The sequence below is a fragment of the Scophthalmus maximus genome, chromosome 13 (genome assembly GCF_022379125.1).
Source record: "Scophthalmus maximus strain ysfricsl-2021 chromosome 13, ASM2237912v1, whole genome shotgun sequence".
Taxonomy (NCBI): domain Eukaryota; kingdom Metazoa; phylum Chordata; class Actinopteri; order Pleuronectiformes; family Scophthalmidae; genus Scophthalmus; species Scophthalmus maximus.
Window position 1 is genome coordinate 786,702 of NC_061527.1, and position 10,799 is coordinate 797,500.

General features: G+C 45.9%; 1 protein-coding gene and 1 long non-coding RNA gene across 6 annotated transcripts in view; one reads left to right on the forward strand and one right to left on the reverse strand.

Annotated features, from left to right (window-relative positions):
* Positions 1-382: 382 nt before the first annotated feature.
* trmt1l (tRNA methyltransferase 1-like) overlaps positions 383-10,799 on the forward strand; it is a 10,989-nt gene continuing 572 nt past the window's right edge. Inside the window, exons 1-16 of one of the 3 annotated variants that reach the window (XM_035646687.1) lie at positions 383-505; positions 1,882-1,950; positions 2,102-2,164; positions 2,304-2,417; positions 3,646-3,704; positions 4,475-4,510; positions 6,430-6,550; positions 6,869-6,989; positions 7,184-7,263; positions 7,346-7,586; positions 7,676-7,888; positions 8,114-8,304; positions 8,612-8,678; positions 9,038-9,201; positions 9,887-9,949; positions 10,261-10,390. In XM_035646687.1, the coding sequence (XP_035502580.1) occupies positions 445-505; positions 1,882-1,950; positions 2,102-2,164; positions 2,304-2,417; positions 3,646-3,704; positions 4,475-4,510; positions 6,430-6,550; positions 6,869-6,989; positions 7,184-7,263; positions 7,346-7,586; positions 7,676-7,888; positions 8,114-8,304; positions 8,612-8,678; positions 9,038-9,201; positions 9,887-9,949; positions 10,261-10,390 (1,793 nt within the window). In that variant the 5' untranslated portion in view covers positions 383-444. The other 2 variants (XM_035646691.1, XM_035646688.2) reach the window with 2 other exon arrangements.
* On the reverse strand, positions 1,380-5,414 carry LOC118317745. 3 transcript variants are annotated; one of them, XR_004795517.1, is made up of 4 exons: positions 5,098-5,226; positions 3,808-3,866; positions 3,585-3,683; positions 1,380-2,459 (listed from the first exon to the last, which is right to left on the reverse strand). It is a non-coding gene; the product is annotated as an uncharacterized LOC118317745 (long non-coding RNA). The 3 variants fall into 3 exon arrangements; XR_007031992.1 differs by lacking the exon at positions 5,098-5,226 and adding an exon at positions 5,278-5,414 and having other exon boundaries at positions 1,380-3,683; XR_007031991.1 differs by lacking the exon at positions 5,098-5,226 and having other exon boundaries at positions 3,808-4,055.

The following is a 10,799-nucleotide window of genomic DNA, read 5'->3' on the forward strand; positions in this document are numbered from 1 at the left end:
AATAATAATAATCTTTTTTTAAACAACAAAAAACAAGTAGAAACTTATTTTTAATAATATTTTCAAATATTTTCCGTCAACATCTTGTTGTACAACTGTGTGTGTTTGATATTAGTTTATTTAACGGTTCATTTTCATCGTTAAACGAGCGACGTTTCGTTACAACAGTTACGGTTTAAAACCTACGCACTTTACGTACATTATGAAGAAAAAAAACATTTCCAGCGTATGTTCCGCTATATCTCGTTTTCCCACCCGAGGTGGGTAAAGACCCGCCCCCGGTTCCCCCTCTGATTGGCCCACCTTGATGATTTCGCCCTAATTGTAACCAATCATCGCTGTTCTTGGCTTACGCTTATCCAATCAGAGGCCGGGAAGGGGGCGGGTCTTCGCCCACCTCGGGTGGAGCGGAACAGAACTGAACGTATGTCGCTGTAGTTCGTAATGGCGGCGCTCGCAGAGGCAGACGCTGCTCCGCTTCACCAGGAGGACGTCGACACCAAACGTGAGTAAGCTGCGCCGGTTTCACGTTTTCAACTTTTATTCCGGGAGCGTAAAGTGCGGCGTCGGTCGTTATTCATACGTCATCAACGCTGTGCGGCGAATTCGCGCACAATTTGAGTTTGTAACTGCTCAACTAAACGAGGGCCTCACCGCGGAGCTCCGCCGTAGGACCTAAACAGTCAACAACAATAAGATGGGGGACAACAGGTCCCTGGAGCGGGACACGAGCGGACCGGGTGTGGTGACCCGTTACCGACACCGGTGACGAAGTCTCTTCGCAGAGGGTTTTTTCTTTAAGTCGGAGCGTTTCCTCCTTTCTTTAATACCGACAGTTTGGGACGACGCGGCCTCACCGCGGAGCTGCGCCACAGGACCGCTCGGTCCGGTCTCTTCGAAGTGTCCGTTTATCTTCGACAGTAAAACAAAAAACGCGTCATCAGTTCTCAGCTGCGATCCCAAAGAAACTTAAAGATGATCAACTCATACCGATCTATCGGCCGATTTATATTTATCTCAAAAATGTCAATGATTTCTGAGACATTATCAAAACTCTTCTAACAAACTAATTGATGCTGGATCTTTTCAGTGTTTATATATATATCGAACTTGAATTGAGAAAAGTGGATATAAACATTAACGGCTAACATAGATGCCAATACCACGAAAGGCTCATATTGGCCAATTATTTTATCAGCCAACAGAAATATTAGTCTGGCTTTATTGACAACCGCTAGGAAACAACGTTTTATGCACGTTCGATTGTTTAAGTGCAGTCTAAAATGCTTGGGTGTCATTATTGCCAATATTATTATGCATTTATTTGCCTGAAAACTCACAGAGGCATCACACTCCTGGTGTAGATATGGATAGATATAGACAGACAGGTACTTTATTGATCCTAAGCCGAGAAATCCCAGTGTTACAGCAGCAGTTACACACAACACGAAACACACCATACGAAATATACAATATATACAAAAAAAATTACAAAATATACGCATAACAAGAAAGAGAAAAAATAAATAAGTATAAAGAATTTACATGAAATAGTGCAGAATGTGCAATCAGTCAGTTACCAGAAATATGCATTGGGACCTGGTAACTTTAAAGCCCCAGTGTGTAATTCTTGTAATTTTCCGGTGGTGAAGTGTCAAACCACAACCAACTGAGCGACCGACCGGGCACACTTTATTGTGGCGGACCGCCGATTCCATTTCCTGTTTCCGGCCGCGTCTGAAAATTCAATGTGAACGCAACGTATTCTGGAACTGTCGTCCGAGTCACCGTTCATCACCGGCTCTTTTGGTTCAAACCAAACGAAGTGAAGAGTTTTGAGCTGATGTTTTTTTTCTTTCTTTTCTTCTGACCGAGCTGCAGAACGAGCAGCGGAGAGCGAAGCTGCTGCAGACGACGATGCCAAACCCTCCACCACCACATCCACCACCGGTGATTCAACACGAGCTGCTGTTCCTCTTGTTTAGTTTTCACTGACTCTCAGGAGGAAGATTTGATTTGAACACGATAGTCAACTGACAACTTTACAGACGGTCGTTTTCTAGACTTTACGGGTAAAAACTCTCCTGTTTTGCACTGACAGAGAGACACGTCTCCATCCAAACCCAACTGGACGGACTGGAGACGCTGGTCGACCTCAACGGAGGTGAGTTCACACACACACACACACACACCCCGAATGACAAACTGATGAATCCAGACAAATAATCTGCAAATGAACACGGTAGTGGAAACAAATGTTTAGCTGCAGCCGGATTTGGTTTTGTGTGTTTTTCTCTTGTCAGCGGGACGGAAGTCGTGTCCTCTGTGTCCGGAGGAGAAGTTCAAAGCCTGTTACAGCCACAAGCTGCGTCGGCATCTGCAGAACCTCCACTGGAAAGTCTACGTGGAGTTCGAAGGTAGGAACGTGACGCACAACCACATGCTCCACGTTGAACCCGCTGCAAAGACGAACAGGCCAAAAGTATGTGGACAGGGTTGTCCACATAAGCAAAACTTATTCACAAACATTCCGATTTTACGATCGGATATAAAGAGGTCGTCCTTTATTAGTTCCACATAGAGGAAATTTGCCATTACAGCAGGAGCCCGACGGATATGGATTTTTGGGGACCGATGCAGATAACGATATTATGGGGTAAAAAAAAATTCCAAAATGTAGATGTGGTGAGATTTATATAATATGATTGTCAGCAATTCCTATTATGTCATTCTCAAACCCATATGACAAAATAATGTAATTGAGGCTTGATATTTTACAATTTAACCATAAACGTAAATTATAAATAACTATAAATAGGAAGAAAACACAAAAATACAGAACTTGATTTAGAAAAACTAATTTTTTTTAACATTACATGTCAATACACATGTTTTCTGCATTGTTTATTCTCTGAAATAAAAGTTTTCATCAAACATACAGGTGATATCAATATGTCTTTCTATCACCTTATTGATAAATTGGTTGGCAAGACCATCACTAAACATGTAATATAAAAAAAAACATCTACAGAATAAACGGAAAGTTTTCTTTAGACGAAATAAGCAGTTTTAAGATGCAACTTTCTAATTACCTTCGTCGGTTTCATGGATTTTACAGTAAAGCATTGTCGTGTTAGTTCAGGGGCCGAAATCAGAAGGTCCAAATACTTTTGGCCATATCGTGTTGCGCTGCAACAGTTAATCGATTAGTAATTAACTACTAAATTAACCGGCAACTATTTTGATAATCAAATAATCTGTTCAAGTCGGTGTTCTGAAATTATTCTCTGATTTCAGCTTCTTAAATATGAATATTTCCTGGTTTATTTGCTCCTCTGTGACAGTGAACTGATTATCTTTGGTGTGAGGACAAAGCAAAACATCATCTTGAGGGTTTTGGGAAACACGATCAACATTTTTCACCATTTTATGAACCAAACAACTGATCGATTAATGGAGAAAATAACCGACAGATTAATCAATAATGAAAATAATTGTTAGTTGCAGCTCAAATATCGTGTCAAGGTCAAACACAGTAACAAGTAAACAAGTAAAACAAACAACAACGTGGGATCTACTGATACCTGAGTCGGGTCCTGATCCGTACGACATCACAGTTGAACTTTGACCCCTGCTGTTTGACAGGCCAGAGGATGTGTATCTGTCACCTGCCCTGCAGAAACCTGAAGCCCGGCGGAGATCAGGTGAGAGGTCCAACACAGACACAAATGTCACAACGATGTTGACGTGGAGCAATAATCCCATATTAATCCGATCAAGACGATAGATAATAAGTGTTCTGATTACCTGAACAAGGTCATACTCAAAACATCCTACTGGCGTTTTCTGTTTACCCACACGAGGCTCTGTAACAACGGGAACAGGAAAGGAATATTATTTTAACACCTCATGTAAATATTAGGGATGCACCGAATAATCAGCCAGCGAAATAGTCAAATATGAAATTAGGAAAAATAAGATTTTTCCCAAACAACGGTTTTTAACATGGCAAATAAAAAGTTTTAAGTTATATTGGGCTTTGCTGGTATAATGTCTGCTGGAATGTACTTTTTTGTTGAGCACAAGATTGTCAAAATTAAAAACTTTAAAAAAAATAAATATATATATATATATATATATTTATGTTCAGTTGTTCGGCCAACTGGTTTCGCCCAACAGTTTTCATTTCGATGCAACCCTAGTACATATCATAATTGAATAATATCTTATTCAGAATCAATTCAATAGTGGGATTATTGGTGTCCGTGTGCAGGAAGTCACTTTGTTGTGTAGTTGTACTGTCGTGCTGCACTGCTTCATATTTACTCTGTTTCTTTCTGTTTAAACTTACTTTTTTATATCTATACGTTTTTTCATTTTTATGCAAATAGAGAGTCTGCAATGGCATATTTAATCTGTAAAGTAAATATGTTTTCACATGTGAACTGAGTTTATGTCCTTATTTTCCTTCCAGGCATCGGGAAGACACGTGGCTCACTACCACTGTGTGGTTCGTATGCAGAGAAATTCATCTCATAAAGGTCATAATGTGTATCACAATGTACAAGCGATATAGATAAGAAGTTACAAATGCGTACAGTGATTTGGGCGAACAGTCATTTTAGGTTATATTCACAAAGGCGTGTTCAAATCCACTCGCAAACTACGAAGCAGTTTTCGCACACATAACAAACTCAATACAGATTAATAATGTACGTGCAGATCTTTAAATTCAACTTCCCAGATGTAGTCACAAATGTATTTTTGACAGTCTTTGCACTTGTTTGCAGATTGTTCAATGCTTTTGCACGGATCAGCTGACGTGTGCGTGGATTTTCTTTCAGAAACGCACGCTGCGTTTAAGTGCTGGTGTAAAAAAAATATATATATATATATATATTAACAAATGAGCAGCAGCACGGATGAATCTTAAGCATGAAGCTGGAAGTATACTCGAAGCGTCGGTCATTATGCGTTGGCTCGCCCAACTGTGACAGTTTTTATATATATAAGTCTGAATATTAACTTCATGTCTTTGAAGAACACAAAACGTGTATGATAAATCATCATCCAGACAATATTGTGGATGCGTCTCACTGTCGATGCTCCAGACGCGCGCCCTCGCGAAAACGCCACCAATGCGCTCCCGACGACACAGGAAGTGACGTCGATTTGGCGTCAACGCCGGCGACGCGTCAAGCACAAATCCAGCTTCAACATTCCAACAGATGAATATATGAAGACGGACTCGAGGCCCCGACTTCATGTTGAACTGACCTGTGAAGGGGGAGGTTTACACTCGCCGCGCGCGCCGCATTGACGTCACTTCCCGTGCCGCGTGGTGCGCGTTGACGTCATTAAGCGCGGTCGCGCACCTCTCAAACTTGGCGCGCGAGGCTCCGTGTGACTGACGAGATGGACGAGCTGGAGGCGAAGCTCTGCGAGCTGGTGCGCCGGTACCGGCACCTGTACGACCGCTCGGTGCGGGAGTACAAGGACCCGCAGCTGGCACGCAGCTCCTGGAAGGAGATCGCGTCGACGCTCGCGAAGGACGACGTGTTCTGCAGGAAACTGTGGAAGAACCTCCGCGACCGGTTCGTGAAGGCGAAGAGGCGGCGCGCCGCCAGAGGGGGCGCTGCTGCGGCGGCGGCCGGGAGCAGACCGCTGCCCATCCTGGCCGAGTTGGGATGGTTGTCCACCTTCGTCAGGCATCGGTCGACGGAGTCCGAGTTGGAATGTGAGGTGAATTAAACCACATCCGACTCTCGACTTTGTAGTTTAGGAGGAGGCTGCACTGCGCATGGCTGATTTAACACCGTAACCTTCTGTAGAGCGGCCGCGTCACCGCTAGCATGCTATGCTAACACGTGTCCGAGGACCCCCACAATGAAAACAACGGCTGACCAAGAAGGTGCCTGGCAAAAATTAAGGATTAGCATATTTGAATCGCATATTATAATTTTAAATTTATTTTTGAATATTGTATGTGGTCTAATCGAGGGATTGACGAGCTCTTCTGTATTGAGAAAAAACTTCTTCCTCACTTTGGAAATTACACATTCTCACAGAAAAGCCCAGATGTCCCAGTTTTCCACCAGCACTTGAAGGCAGCACACACATTTAATTTTATCGGAATGTTTGCGGAGTCGCAAAAACTCAACGCGCACGCGTCAGCTGATCCAGGACGGATTCATGCTCGCTGTTCCCTGACGTCACTTCCCGCGGCGCGTGTGGAGCGCCTGCTGTGAGCTGACTGGCGCTGCGGTGACGTCACGGGTGACGCGAGCAATGACGTCGAGTACTTGTGGATTTGAACACGCCTGTGTGAGAACCCAAAGTTACGCACACATTTTCACATTAACCAGCTTTTTTTCGCTTGTACATTAAGTGACACACGTGACCTTTTATGAGATTAATTTCTGTCCACAGGTTTGCTCCGTCACCATTGCCCGTAAGACGGACATGATGAGTCACCTGAAACGTCACGTCAACAAGGGAGAGACTGAGGCGAGTTACTCCGGCAGCTCAGACGTTCCGTGTGAAGAGCCCGGTAAATAATATCACAAACAGACTGTATATAAAGACGATCACAGACTGTATATGAAGACGATCACTGACTGTATATAAAGACGGTCACTGACTGTATATAAAGACGATCACTGACTGTATATGAAGACGATCACTGACTGTATATGAAGACCATCACTGACTGTATATGAAGACGATCACTGACTGTATATAAAGACGATCACTGACTGTATATGAAGACGATCACTGACTGTATATAAAGACGATCACAGACTGTATATGAAGATGATCAGCGACTGTGTTTATATCTATATATATAACGCATATATCCTGTGGACAGCTCCGTCTGGTCAACCATACGAGATCATGAAAGAACTGGGAACCAACGTCCAGCTGCTGCCGAACCACACGACGCCCCAGAAGAGTGACACCTACTTCAACCGCAAGATGAAGACCAACAGGTGAGTCTCACACACACACACACACACACACACACATACAGACACTTACACCCACACACAGACACTTACACCCACACACACGTCTGTGATGCTGTTGTGCTGCGTGAATGCATCCTCAGGTGTGTGTGTGTGTGTGTGTGTGTGTGTGTGTGTGTGTGTGTGTGTGTGTGTGTGTGTGTGTGTGTGTGATTCAGGCAGCTGGTGTTTTGTTCGCTGGCCGTTCTGGCCGAAGAGAGAAACCCGCTCGAGTGTCTGGACGCGTTCGGAGCCACAGGTGAGACGGTCGTGATAAAACACCACAACACATTTCTCCCCTCACATACCATGAACCTCCATTTTGTGTCTGCGGCCCTCAGGCATCATGGGCCTTCAGTGGGCCAAACACCTGCGCACCGCCGTCAAGGTCACCATCACAGACATCAGCGACACCTGCGTCAAAATGATCAAGGAGAACTGTCAGCTGAACCACATCCGCTGGCGAGGCCCCCGGGGGCCCGACGGGGCTGGCGGCGAGGTGGAGGGCACGCCCATTGCCTTGGTGGAGGTTGCCAAGATGGACGCCAACGTCATCATGCACCTGCGGCCCTTTGACTTCATGTGAGTGAGGAGGTCGTTAGGTATCAACACGATTTAAAATTCTTCATCCTTATCCGTTCGCTCACCTTCAGTCACTTGGAATCTTTAAGTCACTTGGATCCGTTCGGGACGGCGGTGAACTACCTGGACGCCGCCTTCAGAAACGTCCGCAACCTCGGCATCATCTCCGTGACGTCCACGGACACGGGCTCGCTGTACGCCAAGTCCCCCAATGTCACGCTGCGTCACTACGGCTGCAACCTCGTACGCACCGAGTACTACAGGGAGCTGGCCGCTCGCATGGTGGTCGCCGCCGTGGCCCGGTAAGAACCGTCCACCTCACAACGTCAGTCTGCCGATACAGATTCTGCAGGAGACTTGTCAGCTCAGTCCTGGTGTGTGTGTGTGTGTGTGTGTGTGTGTGTGTGTGTGTGTGTGTGTGTGTGTGTGTGTGTGTGTGTGTGTGTGTGTGTGTGTGTGTGTGTGTGTGTGTGTGTGTGTGTGTGTGTGTGTGTGTGTGTGTGTGTGTGTGTGTGTCGCGCGTGCAGGGCGGCGGCGCGCTGCAACAAGGGCATCGAGGTGCTGCTGGCGGTGGCGGTGGAGCATTTCGTCCTGGTGGTGGTGAGGGTCCTCAGGGGCCCGACGCAGGCTGACGAGTCGGCCAAGAAGCTACGGAAACTGGTCCACTGTCAGTGGTGTGAGGAGAGAGTGTTCCTCAAGCTGGGCAACATGGTGGACAGTGAGTACGCACACACACGCACACATCTTTTAAACACGTAACGTCTGATTCTCTGGGACTTTTCACTTCCTCACAAAAAAGTGCAGTAAACTAATTTTAATTTAAAAAAAACAAAACAATATTTGGTTTAGTTCTTTGTAACTTTTTACTCAACAAACTCTTTTTCTCACTCTGGTTCAGCTGTTTGCTCCTCATTAAAATGTAGCGTGTCGAGCTCCGCCCCTTTTATATCCCACGTGTTGTTTGAGCTGTGATTTTAATTATCACATGAATATTACTGACGAGTAAATCATGTTGTTTCCGCCAGACACGCTGCCCTGCAACTGTCATGGAAGTCTGCCCGGGAAGACGGCGGTGCAGCTGGGACCGTTATGGTAATGAGATCAACAGATGCACAACAGACACAACAACAGCATCGACAGACACAACAACAGACACACAACAGCATCCACAGACACAACAGACACACAACGACATCGACAGACACACAACAGAGCAATATTTCACTTTCAATCTGCACACGCACAACCAACTTTCTGGAGAAGCTGTGACTCAGTCAGAATGATATATTACCTGTGTTTAATCTATCATATTCATTTATGTAATAACATCTAGCTATTTGTACTTGGACGTCAAATATTGTCTGATTAAAAAAAAAAAGGTTTTTTATTTATTTCTGATGGACTTTGTTTTAACAGACTGTGTGTGTCTGTCTGTTTGTGTGCGTCCTCAGGTCCGGCCCTCTGTTCAACACGGGCTTCCTGAGGAAGATGCTGTTGGCGGCGGTGAAGTACAGTATGGACGACATCCAGCCGCTCGTCAAAACTCTGATCTGCGAGTCCGAGTGCACGACGCTCAAGTCTCTGGTCCACGGGCCGTCGGCCCTCACCAACCAGGGTAACACACCTGTGTGTGTGTGTGTGTGTGTGTGTGTGTGTGTGTGTGTGTGTGTGTGTGTGTGTGTGTGTGTGTGTGTGTGTGTGTGTGTGTGTGTGTGTGTGTGTGTGTGTGTGTGTGTGTGTGTGTGTGTGTGTGTGTGTGTGTGTGTGTGTGTGTGAGAGAGAGATAGTGTTCGACCGATAATATCGACCGATGTTTGCGTTTTTTACGTGTATCGGCATCGGCCGATGCGCGGCTGCTACGTTCTCCGATAGTGTTTTTTGGGAGGGCAGATCCGGTCGCCTATCGGGCCCGGCCGCAGGCTTTGCGCAGGGGATCCCGTTCGCGGGCGGACGAGTCCCGGTGCGGTGGGAACTCCCGAGATGATCCAGAGCGACGCTACCCAGGGAGGCGAGCCACGGCATTGGCCATAACCCCACTTTCACTAAGACCTCAGATCAGACGAGACAACCCGCTGAATTTAATTCTATTTAACTATTAAATTTAGGGAGCAAAAGTAGTATCGGCTCCAAATATCGGCTCAAGAAAATCGGCAGTCCGTATCGGTCATCGGCTAAGGCTGATGGAAAAAGAAATCTGTATTGGCATCGGCCCTAAAAAATCAGTATCGGTCGATCCCTAGTGTGTGATCTCGGTGTCGTGCAGCGCCTGTGTTTACAGGGTGTCGTGTTTCTTTCTGCAGTGGAGTGTGGCGTCGTCATCAAGACGTTACAGAGCGGAGAGGAGGCGGGGCCTGATCAGTCAGGTGAGTCGCTCGCTCGATGGGGGTCAAAGGTTGAAGCTCCTGGTTTGGGGACGCTTCCTGTCTGACAGCACAGGTCTACCTGCAGGACAGACGTCTGTCCTCTAGAGGGCAGCGTGGCCTCAGCAGCTGCTCTGATAACAGACATTATCTAACAAAGTTAAGTTAAACTTTAATCTCTTGTTTCACAGCTGCACCGTCACAGGAAATATATAATATAATATACACACATATATGTAAAAAATTCAACCTGACACATTTAAAGTGCCCAAACCTAAAATGAAGTCTCAGTCTCACGTTGTGTTTCTGTGCAGGGAAGAGGAAGAGCGGCGGCGAGGAGTCGGGGAGCGTGTTGAAGAAGCTGAAGTCCGACGCGTCTCTGGAACATCCGCCGTTCTACTACAGCATCCACCGCCACAGCATCCGCGGCATGAACATGCCCAAGTGAGTGACCTCTGACCTACAGGGTGTCCGCCACACACACACACACACACACACACACACACACACACACACACACACACACACACACACACACAGTCCTGACTCACTACAGCACCAACATGTGGATCACTCCAGAGCTGGAAGTAGTCCTCTACACATGCACCCGCCCTTGTGAACGCGATGTCGCAGAAATGTATTTTTTTTGCAGCCATAATTCAAACACGTATGAGATCAATTTTGTAAACACCAATGACCCCGACACACGTTCCCTCCAGAGCTTCATGTTTTCACCAGTTGAATATGTTCATCTTCAGCAGGAGCCAATGGGCCACAGACTTTCTGTTGGTTCCGGTCTGAACACAAAACAATCCTATAACATTCTACAGTTATACTGAAAACATGAAACCAG